Here is a 23,207-nt window from a genome sequence, read left to right as displayed (position 1 = left end):
GCATATTTGGAGAATTAAAATATATATAAAGCTTTCTTCTAGAAACAAGGCATTATCTAATTGGGCATATTGAATTATTAATGCTCAGTTTTGAACTAAGTAAAATTGATTATAAAGAGTATTTATTATTTTTTTGGTGAGCGTGGGACAAAAACTTTGTCCTAGAAATAGTGAAGCTCCTAAGAGGAACTTGAATATTATTTTAGTTTCCTGGCTGCTAAAACAAATACCGTATAATGGTTTGGCTTAACAACAGGAATTTATTGGTTCAAGGTTTCAGAGGCTATATGGCTTGCTTCCTCTTGGGGATGGTATCTTCTAGCTGGACAGCAATCTTTAGGGTTCTTTGGCTTTTCTGCCACATGGCAACCCACGTGGTGGCATTGCCTTTCTCTTTCAGGTTCTGTTGACTTTCAGCTTCTGGAAGCGTCTCACTGCTTCCTGGTGGCTTTTTCTCTGTCCAATTTCCTTTGCTTATGAGGAATGCATATTTCATTGTCACACACACACACATACACACACACACACCAGCCCCCATTCAATTGGGGCACACCTTAAGTGCTAACATCTTTGAAGGTGCTATTTACAGATGTTCACAACAGGACTGGGGATTGGGACCTGAACATGTCTTTTGTGGGGGAATGATTCAATCTCCAAACTTATGTTCACCAGAGACAACTGCAAAATTATATGGGAGAGATGTAATATTTTCTTTTTATCAAGAAATTAGCAGTTTATGTTGTCTATTAAATGTCTTTAAGTAAATATTATGGACCCAACAGAAAATGATGGGAACCATAGAAAATGTGCAAAATGAAATAGAAAGCCTTACCTTCTAGGATGAGCTCAGTCACCAAAGCAGTATATTTCAATATAATTGTAACAATCTCAATAATACTGTTATGTTGGGCATTTACTATATGGCAGACATTGTGCTAAACTCTTTTTCCCTAGTCTCATTTGATTCTTAAAATGACCCTCCAAAAATAGAGGTTGGTATTTACTTCACATGCTCTAGTTTAGAGATAGAGGCCAGTTTCTTTCCATTCTAAGCCAAATTCCATGGACTTTGTCTCCCCTATCCCCAGAAGCATGGGAATATATTTTAAAAGGAGACCCTTAAATTGAAAAAAAAAAAAAAAAAAAAAAAATTTAAGTGACTTCACTTTGATCACTATAAGCTAATACTTACTTTAAAAATCTTTACTTTGGCTCTCTTAAGTTGTATGATTAGATTTGCACTTTATTGATAAGGATGGTTTGCAGTGAGTTAGAGGACTTCCGGCTTAATCACAAAAAAGATTTGACCATGGTGCAAGTAGCTTCATCCTAACAATGAGGTTTAGGAAGGGTTTGGACAGGTTTGCATGAGAGGGATGTCCATCTTAGCAGGAGATCTCCCAGAGGCTGTTGTGAGAGACCACATCCAAAGGAGGAGCAGGCAGGGGAACTCCTGAGGGAGAAGGTAGTTGGAGAGAGAACTTAGGTATTTAGGTGGTGATGTCCTTCAGCAGTACAATGGGGAGTCTCTGGGTCAGAGAGCGCTGAAGGATAGCTGTGGTTTGAGGTCTTTTGTAGCCCCACAGTTTGTCTTGTCTTTGGCTAGCAGATATTGGATGCAGTGCCGTGGGATATGCAAAGCAAGCAGGCTCTAAATGGTTCAAAATATGCTTATTTAGGCTATATTTAAAACAATTAAATGTGTAAAAATTTGAGGTTGGCACCATGGATGGATTTTGGGCTAATGGTCCTATCTTGCTGTGAAAAAGTAAACGACATAGGAGCCAATGCAGAGGGGCCATCTTTGGCCCATTTATAAAACAGGGTATTACTTTGTTTTGCTGAAAATTTTGGCTGTCTAGTACCCAAGGAAATCCATCATTTTGGATAGGAAAGCATTCTGATTTGAATCTTTTATGTCAATTTTATTTTTATTATGTTGAGGGAGCCTTTCTAAAAAATGTTCTCTTCCTCCCTAATAAATTTTAAACTGTATCTGTGCTAAGTACTATAATCCACACATACACAACACATGCACAAGTGTATAAAAAAAATGAATACAAACCCTCCAGATTTCTGAATTTGTTGTTGATATCCCTTCAGTGGGCAAACTATTGTCATATAGAGAGAAACAGAAGTTGACCCTGAGTGTACCTTCCAGGGCTGTGTGATAATGATATGGGGTGCTTTTCTGACTGTAGAGATATTTTTCTTGTCTGTATACAGTCACTTGTTAAAAACAAGTCTGTCAGATGAAATAGAAAGATGGGAACAAAAATTAAATGAATAGTAGGGGGAGGATGGGATGTTTTGGGTGTTCTTGTATTTATTTATTTTTGGAGTAATGAAAATGTTCAAAAATTGATTTTGGTGATGAATGTACAACTATATGATGGTACTGTGAGCAGTTGATTGTACAGTGTGGATTATTGTAGGGTATGGAATATATCTCAGTAAAACTGAATTAAAAAAAAAAGTCTGGGTGCTTGTTTTAACATGTTTGCTACTCACTGTCTCCATTTATGTTTCCATTTTCAGCTAACATCTGCGACCTGTTTTTTTCCCTTCTTAACTCTTCCTAGTTTCCTATTACCTATAGTTCTGCCTTTATCTCTCTTCTGTGTGGAAAATGGCTGTCTTAAAAGAGACATTGGTCAGCTCCAAATTAAATGGAAGAGACAATCTGATTGGCTGACAATGATAGCATTTTGTTTGATCATGTTTGAAACAAACAAAAATTAGGATTTTTTTTTTTTTGGTCATAAAAGTAATATCTTCATTGTGTTACATTTAGAAGATATAGAAAATAGAGGTGATGAAAACTATGACTAATTTTTAGGCATATTCCTATATTTTAAGCCTTTTTATTTTTTAGTCTATACATATGTACCTGTTGAAACAAAGCTGTGATCTATTGACATACCCTATGGAACCCTCCTTTTTCACTTAAGAAAATATTGGATAGAATATATTGGACACATTTTTATATGTCCAATATAGTTTTTCTAAAAATGGGTTTTAATTTGGGAAAGACTTTTAAATTACCTTCAAAATCAGGGTTGAAAAAGAAGTCCTCAAATCCAGAAAGGTTGTATGCTGGCTAGATTTGGAATTAATGTTTGTTAACTCATTATTATAAAAGCTAATATTTACTGAATGTTTACTGTCTGTCAGGCACTGTGATAAATACTTGGATGACCTGCTCTGATCCTTATAACGTCTGTTGTGTTAACTTCTTTATATGGATTAACTAATTGAATTCTTACACCAACCCTATGAAGTAGGAGCTATCATTATTCACATGTTAAAGTAGAAGAAACAAAGGCACATGTTGTCCCAGTTCACATTACTAGTAAGTGGCATAGCTAGAACGGAACCTGGGCCATCTTGATGCCAGAAGGCACCCTTGAAGGCACTCTGCCATCCTGTCTCTTATGTACTAGGCCCTAGGAAGTGCTTTACCAACTTCATGTCGGTTTCAGTTTTAATTGTATTTTAGTATGAATTTTAGAATTAGTAGAGGTTCGGATTATTAACTTTACTAAATGCAACGTATAATGTTAGTACATAAATATAGTGTTCAAGAATGAATTTTTTTACCTAAGGCAATTTATGTTGCTGTACATATGAAGAATTCAGACCTATTATTTTTATTTCTTAATAGTAGATGGGGATCCATATTTTATAAAGTTTTCTACAATTTCAAATTATTTGGTCTTATTTCTTATCACATAGAATTGAATTATTAGTATTTATACCTTGTAAGGTGCCTATCAAATAACTCGTTCTAAGAGAATCTCTCCATTTTCTTCTTATTTACTTATGATTGCGTTAATATTATTACTTTTATCTGTGGTTTCTTTGCAGGGATATATTTAGACTACTTTCTGTTTTGAGGGGATTCTTTTAGTTAAAATTAAATTATGTAACCAGAAAGTGAAAGAGGAAGGATGCCACTGCTAGCCTATGCTGTAGCGTTCCTACTCTCCCTCAGGAGACCTTAAGAAGGGGTGTGAGGAGTAAACCTCTGACACACTGACCAATAAGCCACCAGGGTTATATTGACTTCATAAAGATTAATTTGTTTCTTTTTTTAGATTAAAAATAAATAAATTAACCTTAGCGTCTAATATTGTCTTCCTATACCTTACTTTAGAGTTCACTACTGTAAATGTAATAACAAATTAAATTTTTTATACTCAGTTGTCTCTACCATGGTTCTTTGAGATAGATATTGAGTTAGTTGATCTTAAATTTCCAGGGAGTCATGGGTTGGAGGGTGGAAATGGTGTATGTGTGATCAGAGCTTTCATATGTATTCCTTACCAATCTAAACGCAGAATGTTTCTCTGGAATATCACAAACCAAAGCATAAAGCAGCAAATCCCTGTGGCCTTTAACTGGCACACTCTGTACAGATGACTCGATTGCAAATTATATCTGCAGTGTGAAATGTCAGCTCTGTGATTTTCAATTTGGGACTGAAATTTGAGACCATGTTGGTCACTTTTTCTTCTCATGGTTCCAAATACAAATGACATTGCTTTTCCAATTGGCAGTCACCAAGACTCTGAATCTCAATTTCAGGTGCTCTGAAGAATGACCACCTATTCCATCATTACTTCATTCAACAAACATTTATTGAACAGTTACTCAATGCCAGACAAATAAGCGTTTCCTAGAGTGAGTTAATTTCTGTTTTATCAACTAGAATATACTTAGTTGCAACATTCCCAAACACCTTATACATTTGATAAATAGCTATCTAGATTTCTGTTTTGCGTGATGTGCAAATCTGATGTAATAGCTGAAAATTTTTATCTTATTCATTTAGATTTGATCCTTGATGGGGTGAACTAAGAAACCCAACTCTGCTAGTTCACTGATATCTCCATTTTATAGATGGAGAAATTCAAATTAAGTGACTGATCCCAAGTTATAATGCTAATAAATAACAGAGCTAGAATTTAAATTCAGGTCATTAGATTCCAAACCTAGGGATTTTTCACTATGCCTTTTTATCAGCATCATTTAAGTTTTCAATTCTTGGAAAAAAAAGAAAATTGGGTGGTCCATCTCCAAGTATTCTAACATAGATATTAGTTAAAAATGCAGACTCTCATATCCTATTACACAGATTCATATTCTAGCCACGCATTTACTGTGTGACTGTACAAGTTGTCTAACCTCTTTGTATCTTTGTTTCTTCCTTGGTGAAATGGAAATAACTACCTACCTCACATGGTTGTCATGATGATCAAAAGTAAATGATTCTCGTGTACATATATTCATGTTTAATTTTTGAAGGCAGATAGCAGAGCAGAGCCAAGCTCATTGTGTTAGCTATTATTTTTACTACAGCATTACGGCAGACTACAATATTATTGAATTATAAAGTTATTCAGTTTTATTTATTATTCAATTATTAGTATCCAGAATTTGAAATATTCTTGTCATTTTCTTTCCTCCTTTATGGTGGTATATATATTGACTACTGTTTGAAGGTCTTTGTGGCTTTTATTTAACAGGTATATCATATTTAAAAGTGGTCATTTTTAGGTCAATGATTTCTCAAGTTTCTATTATTTGAATTTTATTTCAGTGCTGCAGGTGGGGAAATTTTCAACCTGTGTTTACCTGAGCTGGCTGAAATGGTCTCTGAAAATGATATTATCAGACTCATTAAACAAATACTTGAAGGAATTTATTATCTCCATCAGAATAACATAGTACACCTTGATTTAAAGGTAATAAACGTGATTTAAAATAATGCAACATCTGTGTTCCTACTCTGTTCTTGGTATGCCCAATTGCAGGCTGGTATTGATAGAAAGCAACAGTCAGAGCATTGTCTTTTGGAATCATTGGGTGTGCTCTTTGCTTACCTATTTGCCATATTGACTTAATTTTGTATTGGCAGAGAGGAGAAGACTGTATGTGTAAGAAACTCAGATTAATCACTGGGCTCTTAAAATGCATCTTTCTTGTGTGTTCTAATCCTGCAGTCATTCCACTCCATCCCACTCTTACAGCTTCATTCTGGTCCTTTTTAATCTTATAAAATGTCTGCCTCTGAAATACCCAATTCTTATTTCTATTTTTTAAGATAACCTCATGTTATTATCCTTTCTCCTTATCGTTCCTCCACAGCCACCTGAGGACCTTGAAATCTGGACCAATCTAATTGTCTTATTCCTTTGGACATTAGGCTCTTCCTTTTCTCTACAGTCTCCCTGCTTCCCTGGCTTCCACTACCACTTTCATACTGATAATGACTCCCAAATCTCTACCAGTAGCCCAGGCCTCTCTCCTGACTTCTAGGTTCCTTTTTCTAACTATAGAATAGGTATCATTTGATTGTCCTGTAGAAATTTAAAATTTATATGTCTCAATTTGGACTTAACATCTTTTCCTCTTTCTCTTACCCCCTTTTCAAAAGGAAAAATAAATCTGTTCTTCTGCATTGGGCTAACAGTAAATGGGGAGGTGGGATGTTTACTATCAAGCATGACTGCCATTTGCCCTACTGATAAGATATTGGAAAAGAAACAACGTGCTAAATATGAGGCTTGTCATACACCCACCTGCTTCCTCTTGGATCTATTTCCTATCAAAGACAATAAAGTATGTTACATAGCATCACACAGTACTTGAAATCAGGGATGGCATATAAATCTGGCTTATATACCATAAAGCCTGTATTTGACAACAGCAGAGCTAATTACCCCTACCTGTTCTCCTATATTGGTCTCTGTGATTTTTGATGATGGATGAGCTTGGGATTTTCCCCCAAATTAAGAGGCTATTATGACTCTTCTAACAGACTAGGAGCAGCACACTTTTTGGGAGCAGCATCTTGGCAGGCATACATATGGTATGATAGTGGCAGGAAGCTTTGTAGTAGGTCTTAGTCCTGCAACAGTACAAGAGTCATATGATTCTAGGAGGCAATGGATAAAACCTACCATGCCCCTTATTGTCTAAGCTAGAAACCTGGGAATGATCAGACCCAACTCATATACAACTGTAACACTGCCTGAATTCTTCTCTGTTTTTTGGAAATGTATGCATTTTCATTCCTTCATGACTTCTTCTGTTTTATTTCCTTGAGCAACTTTGTAACTGGCATACTTTTGATTATTCTTTAAGACTCTGCTTAAACATCATCTCTACTTGATAGCCTTCTTGGACCTTCTTATGGGCAGAATTAGGCAGTCTTGTCTTTATTACTTACTCTATCTCATTATATCTGCATCTATCTGTCTCTACCTTTTTTCTCCTCTGAACTAAGTATCTGTTTCATCCCCAGTGTACCATTCCTACTAAATAGTAGTGTAGTAAATGTTTTATGAATAACTAAATGAAATAATAGCTAAATGATCAATTCTACTTTATTTGCCACTGATCTTAGACTAGATTTGTTTGTTTATTGCATATTACTTACCATTTTTTTGTACTTTATTTAGCCACAGAATATATTATTGAGCAGCATATGCCCTCTTGGTGACATAAAAATTGTAGATTTTGGAATGTCTCGAAAAATTGGGAATGCATGTGAACTTCGGGAAATCATGGGAACTCCGGAATACTTAGGTAAGAATTTTTTTTTTTTTTTTTTTTTTTTTTAATTTATATACCATTTTAGAAATGTATTATGTATATGGCACATCCATAAAACTATATATTTTAGTACAGGTAATTCCAGGATGCACTTGGTTCAAATATTTTAATACATTGGAACTTGGTTATGACACACATAAATGGACTGTGATAAATGTAGGATAATCGTGACATTCATCACAGTTCACAGGACATTAAATATATAAGTGCAAAAGTTTAATGTTTGTGTAAAATGCTTTTTAAATAGAGAAAAAGAAACAGGTAAAAAGTGATGGGAATTTACAGAACAGGAGAAAAATGGAAAAAGAGGAAAACTGAATCATGTGATCCATTATTATTGCCTTTGAAGCCTGACTATTGGATAAACTGCCCTAGCCCCCATTCCCCCGGCCCTGGCTTCTGCCCTGGACCCAAATCCAAACTGCTTACAGTACAGATATTTTGTTTTGCAGGAGTTGTTCGCAGGACTCCTTGCTGTTTGTAGCTGCTGCTTTTAAAATGTGAGGTTTTGTTTAGGGCTGAAAAAGGATGGCTTTGAAAAAGAAGGGTGCCAACAAGAACCTATGATTAGGTAATGTGAGAACATGGTGCTAAATTAATTAAATTAGATTATGTCTATGAAAGAGTTTTAAGTTGCATGAAGAATCATGTAGATTTAAAGTATTTTAACTTATAATAATAATTATTTTTTGCCTTTTTTGTTATTGCTCACATTGATATCCCCATGCAGGAATTGAAAAGGTGTAACTAAACAGAATAAGTGCCACTCAGCTTTAGGGAGCAATTTCTCTTTGGAGAAACTATGTTGTAAAACAAGAAAGTTAGTATTCAATCATAAATCCTAGTTCAGACTCCACTTATTTAAATGTATGATAATTTTTAGAAAGCATAGAGAATTTATTTTGTACTTTTTCTTTCACATGGGAGGAGACAGAGGGGAATTAATTGCTTAGGAAATTGAGTTTTTGATCATTTAAGAGGGATATTTAATCTACTTGAAAGCCTAAAGCATTTACAAGAAGCATAATTTGTTCATAATATCATTGAAACATATATAATCCCATTTAACCTAAAAAGAAAAACTTAAATCAGCATAATAAAATAATGAAAACTAATTCCTAACAAACTAATAAAACTAAATTTTTTTAAGGATTCTAGATTCTAACATTTAACTTTTTCAGAATTGTTTCTTCTGAGATTAATCTTAATTAATGAGTTTGGTTTCCTTAATTGCCTAGCTACCGATTACTCCAAGAAAATTATGGGTGCTTTTGAACCACCTAGTTGTATAATTTGCTTCATAGTACATTTGTTTCAATGTCCAATAACAGGATAATTAATACTGTGCTAAATTTATATTGGTCTTAAGTCACTAGGCTTTCCAAATGGAATCCAGTTCTAATTTAATATAATATAATTTTCATGTTTTTAAAATTTATCAGTATTGAATTTGAATTTTATTTTCTATATAGCTCCAGAAATCTTGAACTATGATCCTATTACCACAGCAACGGATATGTGGTAAGATTTTGTTAGTACCTAAATGCCTTTATTAAAAATGGGTAATGTATATACTGGGATTCTTTGATTCCAAATTTAAATAATAAAGCCTTCTGTTTATTCAAGGTTTTATTCAAGGATCATTGTTATTCTACAGGAAAACATAAACCTGTCTATTCTTTTTAAGTGACTCAGAGATTCTAAGTTAAAGGAAAATATTTTTCCTCAAGGAAGACTCAGTCTAGTAAAAGAACAAAATAATTGTAATATGGTGCTCCATCATCTGTAATAAAGGTTAATAAACATGGAGGAAGCAACAGTCAAGGCATTGTTAAGTTCTGCCAGATAGGAGACATCAGTTTAGATTTAGAAGATACTTGCTAAGCAGAAAAATGAGGACAGGTTAACACAAAAGTTTGGTTCCGTGAGACTATATCACTAGGGAATTGTGAGTTTTCATGGCTAGCACCTAAAGTGTAGAATAGGGAATAGAACCAGAATTGATACCAGAAGTTTAGTTGGTTCCAGGGGGGTGGGGGTGGGGGTGGGGGGTCATTCCACAGGCCAAGTGGAAGAGTTTAGACTTGTTCCTTGTGTTCCATGGAACTGTTAATGGGTTTGCTATGGAAAAAGAGTTCTGTGGTTTTATAAGTAAGTGAGTGAAACTGTATTTTCTTTTCCTGGTCCCTGAGCATTGGACTTGTCATTAACACATTTAAGGCTGAAAAGTTTTTCAGTGAAGAAACCTGCCTTCCCAACTTTGGGCTTTGTCAAAGTTGCAGACCCTGTTTGCACAGAAGTCCTATCTACATCTCACAGATCATTACTAGGCCATTGGGCACCACTTGGGAAATGCTGCTCTTTGAGCAGCTTTGTGTGCTTCACAACTGGTATCCGTGTGAAGGACAGACTGTAGATATAATGATATATTTATCTAGAACATTGTTATAATTAATATAACACAAATGCATTCCTTGTTGTATTTTCTTCCTGTGAGGTAAACTTTGAGATAACACATTGTTTAATTTTTAATAATATATTGTAAGAATTTTAAAAGCAATTTAAATCTATAGTTTAACTACAAATCTTGAGGACAAGAATATGTAGAGCATTGATTGTATTTTACAAAATGTTTAAAAATTAGCACACAATTTTAAGTTCCCCTCTTCTCTCTTGTTTTTCAGGAATATTGGTATAATAACATATATGTTGTTAACTCATACATCCCCATTTGTGGGAGAAGATAATCAAGAAACATACCTCAATATTTCTCAAGTTAATGTAGATTATTCAGAAGAAACTTTTTCATCAGTTTCACAGCTGGCCACAGACTTTATCCAGGGCCTTCTAGTAAAAAATCCAGAGTAAGTAATAACATTACTTTGTTTAAATATTATTACAAAATAAATAATACATGTCAATTAAGAAAGATATTTTCTAAAGTAGTATAAAATTATTAGAAGTGTGCTTTAAGGTTTCAGGTAAAGTGGGGAGAGAGGTGGTGGTATGAAAGATCATTAAGTAGCAAATATGTAACTTTAAATATATAAAATATATAATAGGAAATTTGGGAGTGAAGAGAAAATTTGGATTACCTCTCTTTCAAATTACTACTAATTCCTGAAATTCTCTAAAATAATTAGAAAAAAAGTTTTATAATACACAACTGGTTATGATAAGACTTTACTGGGAATGAGTTGTAGTTAAATAATTATAATTATGTAACAAATTTAAATTGTTTAGATTGTCAGTTCTTTAAGGATCAGGTGCCTTTTGAAAGCATACTAAAGTAGGGTCTTGAAACCTTGGCTTAGAACTCTTATCTCACTCACTGGCAACATCAAAACAGGAAAAGAAAAAGCTAGCCCCCCTTTTCGTTACCTAGAATCAGCCCTATTTATTTTGAAATTGCTGGATACATATAATATAGAAGCTGTGATGAAGTGCCTTGGGCTGGGGTCCTGGTTTTGTTATTTGCCAGGTCCTTTACTCAGTTTTCTTATCTGTTTAAGAAAAAAACTTATAGTTTTGGTAATTATTTTATTGGCTTAATGCAAGTCCAAACAAAATCTCACTGGCTATATTTTGGACATGAATGGTTGCTTAGTAGAAATTGTAATAATACTGTAGTTGTTTCTAGGTGTAAACAATTTTCTATGTCTTAAATATGCTTTAACCTACATTCTAAAATTTCTGTAATGAGCACATTAATTTTTTTTATCAGAAAAAACTGAAAAACCTGAACTACATACCCAAATGATAATGGTGCTTGTGTTAAGGTTGTAATTATGATTATAAGTGGGGTTTTATCCTTCTTTTGAAATATTGTGAAATGTGACCATATTACTTTCCCCATAGAAAACAAAATTGAAAAACTCAAAGTGATGGATAAATATCATTGAACATTAGCCTTTATTTTCAAGATTTTGCAATTATTGCTTTTAAGAACACAAAGTAATAATAGAGAATGCAAATTACTTAGATATATTTTCCCCCAAAGGGTTTGTAAACCCAAGACATTTTCTGATTTTACTAATTTTGATTTGTTAGGCTAAAAATAGTCTCATTGGTAAGCTCCATGATGAGTTGAATTTTCAGCACATTTCAGAATTAAAAAAAACTCTAGGTACTACAGTTTTCCTTTTTTTTTTTTTTTTTTTTTTAAAGCAATCACACTTTTATATGTGAAGTAAATTCACACCTGAGCAAGGGTCAGACTTGGAAGTGATGAGGAAATGCAAAGCCTAAACTTTCCTTGATTTTTTTCGCTTCTTACTCTATATCTTCATTTATAGTTGAGACAAGTAATACTATGTTTGCTCACTAGCTGCATTTATAGAGTATTTTTTGCTTGAACTGATTGGCTTTGTTTTTTAAGAAAAAAAAAAATCTGCCATTCACCTGCAAAGTAAGGCAAGTATTTCTTTCTGCAGTAAAGGATATCTCAAAATTAAGTGCACTTTGCATTGTCATCCATTCAATGGCAAATTAGAATCAAGTATTCTGACTAGAGAAACCAGTATTGTGTCTCTAAAAATTCTTTCCATGTAAGTTGTGCTTTAAGGAAAATGTTTATTGGGAAAATAATTAAGCTATTTTATCTGTATCTTTATATGAAAATAAATTCATGACGGAATAAAGATTTCAGCTCAAAAACTAAAACCATGAAAATACTATATAAAAAAACTTGGATTAATGTTTTATCATCTTGGACAAGATAATGGTTGAATTGAGTATCAGAAGTCTTTTAGAGGGCTGTTAAGCATCATCTTTCAAAATATAAGCACATAGTAACCTTTTAATTTATCCTATGAAAATCAGAGAAGTACCCAAAACTGTTTATTGCAGCATTATTTATAATATCAAAATGCTAGAAGTAGGACTTCCCAGGGAAGTTGGTGGAGTAGGGAGCTCCAGAACTCCGTCCTTTCACCAAAACAACTATTGAACAGGCAGGAACTGTCTGAAACAACTATTTTGAAAACTCCAGAGGCCAGAAGAACACTGTATCAGCATCCAGGGAAGAGCAGGAGGAAGAGGCTGATAAATTATGGTGAAGAACTGTAAATTTCTTTCACAGTGACCACTGGTGCCCATCCCTCACTCTTGTAGCAGGCCACCACAAGACCAAGTCCCTGGCTACTGTTGCTGATAGAAACAGACATAAAAATCCTTTTCCCCAAGAACAGGGTTATTCATGGTCGATCACTGATTATGGCTTTTGATTGGTGAATTCAGATCACTGGGGCCTAGTTCTAAGGGCAGCTGTTGTTTTATCCAACCCCGGACAGGGGCGGTGGCAGCTATTGTTACAACCCTCCCTGGAAAGGGGCAGAGGCAGTGGAGATTGAAAGATGCATGACCTCTTCAGAGCTGTATGGGTCAGTTAACTGTAGGGCCACATTTGCTGGCCATGCCAGGAAAGCTCAGCTTTGGGGAGCCATCAGAGAAGATTTTGGTGCCTTTCCTGACCCCCTCAACAGGGTATGCTGGAGCCAGTCTGTGCCCCCTCTGTGCCCCCTGGCCCTGTTTTGGCTGGGAAGACCAAATTGGGAAAGTCCTTGGTGACCTTCTTCCCAGAATTTGCTCTCCAGACAAAAGTAGCGTGAGACAACAAACGTGTAAAAAAAACTATAGAGGCAGACAGTCTGGGACAAAGGCTGGTGGTTTCATTACCAGGGAGAGAGAGGTTTGTCCCCTGAGAAACAGAGGGGACAACCAAACTCCTGTAAACAAGGGAACTCCAAAACACCTAACAAGCAAAAGCCCAGGACAAGACAGTAAGCCTGTAAGATAGGGAAAACCCTGCATAGTGCATTCGCCTTGGGCAGACCTTCCTGATAGGGGGGCTGAAGCTCAAGAAAATCTGTCTTATCACCAGAAAACAGACCAGAAAACAGACATCCAGGGAGTAAAAGAGAGAGTATAAAATTACAGAAAACACCAATGAAGAAGACATGAATGTGGACATATCAACAAAGCCTTTAAAAAAATGATCTTAAAAATTGTTTAAGGAAATGAAGGAAAGTACAGAGAAAGATACAAGATATCAGGAAAACAATGAATGAAAAAATATGAAAGTCTGATAAAGAGACAGATTTTAAAAAGGAACCAAACAGAACTACTAGAGATGAAGACCACAATAACTGAAATGAAAAATGCCCAGGAAGATTTCAAGAGCAGAATGAAGCTGGCAGAAGAAAGAATCAGTGAACTTGAAGACAAGATAATTGAAATGAGTCAGGCTGAGGAGCAAAAAGGAAAAAGAAATATTAAAATTGAAAATAATCTAAGACAGCCATGGGACAACATCGAGTGTACCAATATACACGTTATGTGAGTCCCAGAAAGAGAAGAAAGAGAGAGGGGCTGAAGGAATAGTCAAAGAAGTAATGACAGAGAACTTCCCAAACTTAGCAAAAGCCATGACTATGCACATCAAAGAAGCTCAGAGAACACCAAACAGGATAAACATGAAAAAATTACACCCTGTCATTTATTGATTATACTAGCAAATGCAAAAGACAAGGAGAAAAGAGAGTTCTGAAAGCTGCAAAAGAAAAGCAACGGGTGACATACAAGGAATCTCCATGAGACCGAGTGTCGATTTCTTATCAGAAACCATGGATGCAAGAAGGCAGTGGGTTGAAATAGTTGAAGTGCTGAAGGAAAACAACTGTCAGCCAATAATTTTGTATCTGGTGAGATTCTCTTTCAAAAACGAGGGCGAGATTAAGACATTCTCAGACAAACACAAACTGAGGGAGTAAATCACTAGACCTGCCCTACAAGCAGTGCTAAAGGGAGTTCTTCAGACTGAAATGGAAGGACACTGGACAATGGCTCAAAGCAGCATGAAGAAATAAGGACCTGCAGTAAAGGTAACCATGTGGGTAATTATAAATGCCAGTATTTTTGTATTGTTTGGTATGTAACTCCACTTCTTACTGCCTACAGGAGCTAAAATGTAAATGTCTAAGAGTAATAATAAATTATGTTCTAGATTTTTGAACATATAGTATACAAAGATATAAGTGGTAACTAGTACAAAATAATGATGCGGGACTGAGGAGTACAGAAAAAGTACATATGCATGCTATTGAAGTTAATTGGTATCAAACCAAACACAACTGTTACATATTTAAGATGTTAAATTTTACCCCAAGGTAACCACAAGGAAAACATATGAAAAATGTATCCAGAAAAAGAGAAGACACTCAATATGGTACAACACAAGAAAGCAAACAAATATAAAAATAGGCTTTAATAGAAGTGAGGGACAGAAAAGGTATAAGACTTACAAAGGCTGAATAGCAAAATGGCAGAAGAAAGACCTGTATTATCAGTAGTGACTTTAAATTTAGATAGATAAAACTCTCCAGTCAAAAGGCAGAGCGGATGAAAAAGCATGACCCATCTATATGCTGTCTGCAAGAGACTCACCTTAAAGTCAAAGGTACAAGTAAGTTGACAGTGAAAGGATGGAAAAAATATATGATGCTAGTAGTAACCAAAAAAGAGCTGGGGTGGGTATACTCAGATAAAATACACTTTAAGTTAAAAACAGTTATGAGGGACAAAGATGGTCATTACATGCTGATAAAAGGGGATGACTGAACAGGAAGAGGTAACAACTATAAATATATATGCACCTAACAGCAGTGCCCCAAAATATATGAAGCAAATACTGACAGACATGAAGGGAGAAATTGACAGTTCTACAATAGTAGTAGGATAATTTAGCACACCACTCTCAATAATGGATAGAACATCTTGTCATAAGATCAGTAAGGAAGTACAGGATTTGAATGTTACACTAAACCAACTAGATCTAACAGTCATATATTGAACACTGCACCGAACAAAAACAGAATATGCATTCTTCTCAAGTGCACATGGATCATTCTTGAGGATAAATCATATGTTGGGTCACAAAGCAAGTCTCAATAAATTAAAAAATATTGAAATCATACAATGTATATTCTCTGACCAAAGTGGAAAAAAGCTAGAAATCATTAACAGAAGGAGAAATGGAAAAGTAACAAATATGTGGAAATTAAACAACTTACTCTTGAACAACCAATGCTTTAAAGAGGAAATCAGAAGTGAAATTAGGAAACATTTGAGGTGAATGAAAATGAAAACGCAACATACCGAAACTTACGGGATGCAGTGAAGGCAGTGCTGAAAGGGAAATTTACAGCTCTAAATGCTTAAATTAAAAAAGAAGAAAGACCTAACCTCAAAACAAGAAGAACTAGAAAAAGAAGAGCAAACTAAACCCAAGGCAAGCAGAAGGAAGGAAATAAAGATTAGTGGAGATAAATGAAATAGAAAACAAACAAAGAAAAACAATTGAGAGTGTCAACAAAACAGAAAGTTGGTTCTTTGAAAAAATCAACAAAATTGACAAATCTTTTGCTAGGCTGACAAAGAAAAAAAATGAGGATACAAATAACAGAATCAGAAATGAAAAAGGGGATATTACTACTGACCCCACTGATATAAAGAGTACTGTAAGTGGATACAACGAACAATGTATACCAGAAGTTTAAACTAAATGAAATTGACAAATTCTTAGAAACACACAAACTACCTACATTGACTCAAGAAGAAATAGAAAATCTTAACAAACCAATTACTAGTAAAGAGATTGAATCAGTAATCAAAAACCTCCCAACAAAGAAAAGCCCAAGACCAGATGGTTTCACAGGGGAGTTCTACAAAACATTCCCAAAAGACTTAACTCCAATTCTCCTCAAACTCTTCTAAAAAACTGAAAAGGAGGGAATGCTCCCTGACTCATTCTATGAGGCCAACATTACCCTCATACCAAAGCCAGATAAAGATACCACAAGGAAAGAAAACTATAGATTGATATCCCTTTGATTATAGATGCAAAAATCCTCAACAAAATACCGACAAACCAAATCCAACAGCATATTAAAAGAATTATGCAACAAAATCAAATGGGATTTATCCCTGGTATGCAAGGTTGGTCCAGCATAGGAAAATCAATTAATGTAATACACCACATTATCCAAATGAAGGGAAAAAAACTACATGATCATCTCAATCAATGCAGAAAGGCATTTGACAAAATACAGCATCCTTTCTTGATAAAAACACTTAGAATACTAGGAATAGAGGGAAACTGTCTCAACATTATAAAAGAAATATATGAAAAGCCCACAACTAACATCCTACTTTATGGTGAAAGATTGAAAGCTTTCCCTCTAAGGTCATGTACAAAAAAGGGATGCCCACTGTCACCACTGTTATTCAACATTGTATTAGAAGTTCTTGCTAGAGCAATGAGGCAAGAAAAAGAAAAGTCATCCAAACTAGAAAAGAAGAAGTAAAATTTTTCCTATTTGCAGATGATCTTATCCTGTATATTGAAAATCCTGAAAAATCCACAAAAAAGCTCCAAGAGCTAATAAATAAATTCAGCAAAGTGGCAGGGTACAATATCAACACCCAAAATTCAGTAGTGTTTCTATATTCCAGCAAAGAACAATCAGAAGAAGAAATCAAGAAGAAAATTCTGTTCACAATAGCAATGAAAGAATTACTTATCTAGGAATAAATCTAACCAAGGATGTAAAGGACCTGTGCACAGAAAACTACAAAACTTTGCTAAAAGAAATTAAAGAAGACCTAAATAAATGGAACAACATTCTGTGTTCGTGGATTGGAAGACTAAATGTCATTAACCTGTTAATGAACATGTTAGCTTTCGCCATACCGATATGAAAAGATGTTTGAGATATGTTGTTGAATGAGTGAAGAAAGCAAATTTTAGAAATAAAAGAGGTCTATGACCCCGTGTGGTATATAACCCTGAAGGTGGGACTGGAGAATGAGAAAAACAGGGAAAGTAATTTTACTTTTTACCTTCCTGAGAGAGAACATGATGTAATCATTAAGAGCACAGATCTATTTTCTTTTCTTTTCTTTTTTAATGCAATTTTTTGAGATCTATTCACATACCGGATAATCATCCAAAATATACAATCAGTGGTTCACAGTACTATCATATAGTTGTGCATTCATCACCACAATCAATTTTTTAACATTTTCATTAATCCAAAAATAAATAAATAAATAAATAAAAATAAAAAAGAACACCCAAAACATCTCATACCCCTGACCCTCCTCCCCACCCCATTATTTTTTTTTGTCCTTGTTTTCTTACTCATCTGTCCACACTAGACAAAGGGAATGTCAATTGCAAGGTTTCCACAATTACACAGTCACACCTTAAGAGATTTACAATTATGCAATCATCTTCAAGAATCAAAGCTACTTGATTATAGTTCAACAGTTTCAGGTATTTCCTTCTAGCTATTTTAATACGCTAACACTAAAAAGGATATCTATATAGTGCATAAGAATAACCTCCAGAATGACCTCTCAACTGTATTTGAAATCTCTCAGCCACTGAAATGTTATTTTGTTTCATTTCTCTTCCCTCTTTTGGTCCAAGAAGGCTTTCTCAATCCCATGATGCCAGGGCCAGGCTCATTCCTGGGAGTCATGTCCCATGTAAGTGGGAGGGCAGTGAGTTTACTTGCAAAGTCAACTTAGAGAGGCCACATCTAAGTAACAAAAGGGGTTCTCTGGGGGTAATTCTTAGGCATAATTATAAATAGACTTAGCTTTTCCTTTGCAGGACTAAGTTTCATAAGGGCATGCCCCAAGATTGAGATCATGGCCTATTAAATTGGTAGTCCCAACTGCTTGCGAGACTATCAGGAATTCCCCAGCTGGGGAAATTCAATATTTCCACATTTTTCCCCAGTCCCTCAAGGGGGCTTAAAAGCACAGATCTAGAATCAAATTTCCACTTAACTGTACCATTTACAAGTTACGAAATGTTGGGCAAAATCCAGCATCTTGGTATTCTACTTCCCTTATCTGTAAAATGGGGTGAATAAGAGCACCCGTTTCCTAGGTGTCTTCTGATTATTGATGAATATATTTGAAGCACATAGAATGGTCCCTGGCACGTAACTGAGCATTCAATAAATGTTAGCTGCTGCTGTTATTATTATTAGCTGCTGCTGTTGTTATTCACTTCTCTGCTGTTTAGATTTTATGCTGTAAGCATGTGTTATTTTCATAATAAATAAATATATATATAATCTATTGAACTAGAAATATTTTAAACTTGATTCTTAACTCTCATTTTTCCCTTAATACTTTCATTCAAAGGAAAAGACCAACAGCAGAAATCTGCCTTTCTCATTCTTGGCTACAGCAATGGGACTTTGAAAACTTATTTCACCCTGAAGAAACTTCTAGTTCCTCTCAAATTCAGGATCATACAGTTAGATCTTCTGAAGACAAAAATTCTAAATCTTCTTGTAATGGAACCTGTGGTGATCGAGAAGACAAAGAGAATATCCCAGAGGATAGCAGCTTGGTTTCCAAAAGATTTCGCTTTGATGACTCATTGCCCAATCCCCATGAACTTGTTTCAGATGTGCTCTGTTAGCACTTTTCTCTTTGACTCATTTGAACTGAATTTGGAATTGTAAATCCACTTTAGTGTGAAATTATGGTTTATAACTTCATATATAACTTGTTTATATTGTAAGTGCACTTTTGCATAGAAGAATTTAGGGAAGTGTTTTTATGCTAAATTACTAGTTGTTAGCATAATTTCATTTCCTATCCTGGAATATCAACCCTGCAGAGAAGGTATTTAAATGTGTAACAAAAAATAAAATTGTGCATGAGTTTACATGTTAATGGAAGAATTCAAGTTCAAATGATTTATCAAAGTTTTATAATTTATCACCAAAAAAGTGATTTGCATTATGTAAACTGAACAAAATTAAGACATTCAAATTTAATAGGTTCTTCCTGTAAGGTGAGTCCTATACCATACCTCTATAAAGAAATTGTATTTAGGAAAACAGTATCATGTTTAAGCCAGAATATATGCTATTTTCGAGATGCATAAGAGACATCTTACAATAGAAAATATTTTTCAATCATACATTTTGAAAATGCATAAGATTTCCATGATATAATAGGGTTTTCTATATGAGAGAGACCCTTTAACAAGAGCGAAAAGGAAGTTGGAAAACCTTATCGGGAATAAGTTGGAGCAGAGGTAAGGTTAGCGTGGTTTCATTTTTGAACCCAAATATCTTTTGCACCCTGTCATCATATTTCAAAGTTAATGAGGTGTAGAAGATAGAGAATAGACAGTATGTAAGTGTAGAGGTTTCCCACCCTCCAGAATTTCTAAAGAGAAGATGATTAGTTGAAACAGAGTGTACCCTATTTTTAATCAGCCAAAAAAGTATCGAGTGTATAAAATGTTGACAAATTTAAGCAGTTCACAGAGCTGTAGATGTCTTCTACGTCTTAGAATACAAAGTAGCCTTTCAGAGTTTTAAAAGTATGCATAAAAAAAATACTGCAGCACCAGGAGAACTATTAACACAGTGATAGAGTCAGCAGCAAAGTTGACGTGATCCTAAAACTTGATGACATCAAGCTCGTCTAGCGTCCTTGTGTAAAATTACTAGTGAGTGATGAGGTTCAGCATAAGGCCATTTGCAGAGTGCTCTTTAAGTATGGTCCTTTCCTGGGACTGACACAAGTTAAGAATCTAAGGAGAGCAGGATGTTTGATCAATGGCCAATGGCTATGTTCAGTCCTAATTTGGGAGGAGGGGTGCAAGAAGGGAGACATTCATTTTTGGGTAATCTTTGATGAGTCCCCACCTGGTGATTATCACAAATCTGTTATCACATTAAGATAGTTGTGACCTCATGACCATGTTACTATATTAAAAGGAACTATATTTTGGCAAAACATACCTGGGTTTTCAAACCTTTTAATTCATGTATTACTCTAAAAATCTTTAACTTCTTGAAATTTTGATAAAACTTCAAGTTCTTTAGTAACTGCAAACAAAACGTTTTATTAACCATCAGGTCAGTTTATTTGGCTAGATGGTGAATTCCTTTAATATCTTTACCATTTTCTCAAGGAAAAGTTACTGCTACTTGTGTATGATGTGCATGTATGTATATGTATAGGTATATGTATATATGTATAGATAGTTAAAATATAGTCTTTAGACAACTTTTTTAGAGATTCTTGGCTCTAGTATATTTTTACTCAACTCAGGTGCCAAAGGAACTCTCTTATGACATGTAAATATGCATTTAAATTCTTTAAGAAGCAGTTTGTTGGTCCAATAAACTAGCCATTTTAGAAGCTACATTGGGCTCTTGTGTGTCTAAAATTGATGAGTTGTTTCTAAATTATTGACTTCCATTTATTTGCCCTCAGTATTAAGATAACACAGGTAAACCTTAGTAAATCACTGGAGAATGAGGAAATGATTACTTTCCCAAAAGACCATACTATATTTTAAAATTTCTAAAATATACCATACCAAAACAAAAAAATCAAGAAATGTTTGAATTTTGAATTATAACCTATTTCTTAAAAATATATTTTTAAACAGCTTTCTTTTTCTCTGAGAAATCTTAATATAGTTTATATGCTTCCCCTTATTTAACAGAATACATGGTTTTAAAGTTCCATACCTTTTTACCTAACAGTAAGTTTTATTGGAAAAAAGCAACTAGTGGTTGCACAAATGGTATGAAAAAGTGGTTTCAAAAAATTGAATTTAAATATTTTCACTGATTGAAATGTGAAAATAAATTATATCTTTAAAAAGAGTTTATTAACAAATGACTCGATTCTTACTCTTTTTCTAACAGAAGCAGATGATGTATCTCAATAGGAATCTAGGGTCCCCCTCTGAGATGAATAGATATCAGTAACACTTAACCACATCTGAATATTAATGTTAAATCATGATGATTTTATAAAGTTTAATTTGTTTTTAGGATAGGTTCCCTGGATAGATGGGATTGAGACAATACATGATGTATAGATGACAATTTAAATTGTCATTTTAATTTTTTTCCCCACAGTACAGTTAACCTAACTCTAAGTGGTAAAACTATTATGGCACTTTGAAGAAGTAAGCAGTCCCCTGCTCCCTAGTCTAGCAAGAGAAGGTGCTTGTGCCAGAGTATAAACGAATACATAGCTTCCTTTATCAAGAAAGTCTTGTTATAAGAAAAAGTTAAGTGAGCCAGTGTGATTAGTGACGTAATTGATTTTCATTCTGGCACAAACACTTTTCTTTCATTTTGGACTGGTCACAAATTGTTCATAGACCATACTTTGAATAGCCTTGTTCTAAGCAACATTTATAAATGTTGATATTTTATAACTGTTTACATTTCTTTGATTTGTTTTTGAGTTTGCAGTTTGATATCTGACTTAGGAGCCTGTCTTTGTTAATTGTGTAAACAATAGTACTTTAATTTCAAACTGTATTAAGATTAAATTATCTGACTTTCAATTTGGGAGATTATTATCAATCCATTATTTTATAAAAATATTTTAAAGAACTTTAACTCATTGTAAATTTCCACAAGTTACAACTGTGCTGCCGTCTCAACTTTCATTAAATAATCATGCTGCTTAAGGCTTATAGACAGACATTATTATGAATACTCTGGTAAAAAGAACTGTTTATTATATCAACTTGATCCTTTTAGTTGAAAATTAAAAAGCACTTTTTTTTTTTAACGTTTGTGATTGTCTTTTGTTTTAAAGTATTTCTAAATTTGTTATTCTTCAAAGTTTGCCTGGCAGTTCTAGCCCTTAACCTAGGTCATTTCTGAAGTCCTATTCCAAAACAGATATATTTCTTAGACTCTTTCTGTTTGAAAAGCCACATAAATTTGAAGGTAAAGCAAGTCCATTCTCTAGTAATAATAGATACTTTTTTGTCAATGAGAGTGTGCTGCTACATGTTGCATACAGAAGAATAGGGGATTCTTCAAGAAATTAAAATCTGATGTGGAATATGGTAAAATCACCAAGTAAGAGGTATGAAGTGGAAGAGAGAGAAATGTGTGTGCAACTTGACAATTAATTGAATATGTAGAAAGGGAAATTTTTGATATTTTTCATTGTGAGCACTTCCCTTTCAGATTCTCATTTTCTTGTTCTGGCACATAGGCATTCTTAAATTTTTTCTCTTTAGGACCAGCTTTTCCTCCTGGGCATACAAGTAATAGTACCTTTATTTGGATATAGGCATCCTCAAATGTAAAATAGCTCTACATAAAATTATGATCATACTTTACCTTTGAGTACCACTTTGTCACCCATGGCTGAATGTGTGATCTCCCTTAGTTAACAACAAATTTACCCGCACATCGCAACTGAAAATCTCTAGGTGTTCTAAAAATTTTGTTTCCTTATCTCTCTCCTTGCTGTACCCCTTCCAATTAATCATTAATTTCTATCACTTATATCGCTTTATTATCTCTCTTAGGCATCCCTTCTTGAGTCCTACTGGTACACAGTCGTTCATCTAGATCAAGGATCAGCAAACTTTTTCTATAAAAGGCAAGTTATTAAACATTTTAGGGTTTGCAGTCCAGATTGTCTGTGTCACAACGACTCAACTCTGCTGTTGTAGCATGAAAGCAGCTATAGACAATATGCAAACAAATGGGGTTTCATTG

General features: G+C 34.4%; 1 protein-coding gene across 1 annotated transcript in view; it reads left to right on the top strand.

Annotated features, from left to right (window-relative positions):
• Window positions 1–22,260, top strand: part of STK17B (serine/threonine kinase 17b) — a 42,255-nt gene extending 19,995 nt beyond the window's left edge. Inside the window, exons 4-8 of the mRNA XM_037848868.1 lie at window positions 5,603–5,747; window positions 7,467–7,593; window positions 9,093–9,141; window positions 10,305–10,484; window positions 18,838–22,260. Coding sequence (XP_037704796.1) covers window positions 5,603–5,747; window positions 7,467–7,593; window positions 9,093–9,141; window positions 10,305–10,484; window positions 18,838–19,120 — 784 coding nt within the window. The 3' untranslated portion in view covers window positions 19,121–22,260. The remainder of the gene's footprint in view (window positions 1–5,602; window positions 5,748–7,466; window positions 7,594–9,092; window positions 9,142–10,304; window positions 10,485–18,837) is intronic.
• Window positions 22,261–23,207: the final 947 nt, after the last annotated feature.

This window comes from Choloepus didactylus, chromosome 9, assembly GCF_015220235.1.
Source record: "Choloepus didactylus isolate mChoDid1 chromosome 9, mChoDid1.pri, whole genome shotgun sequence".
Lineage (NCBI taxonomy): Eukaryota > Metazoa > Chordata > Mammalia > Pilosa > Megalonychidae > Choloepus > Choloepus didactylus.
The sequence above is the reverse complement of the archived record's forward strand: the minus strand, read 5'-3'. Positions and strand labels throughout refer to the sequence as shown.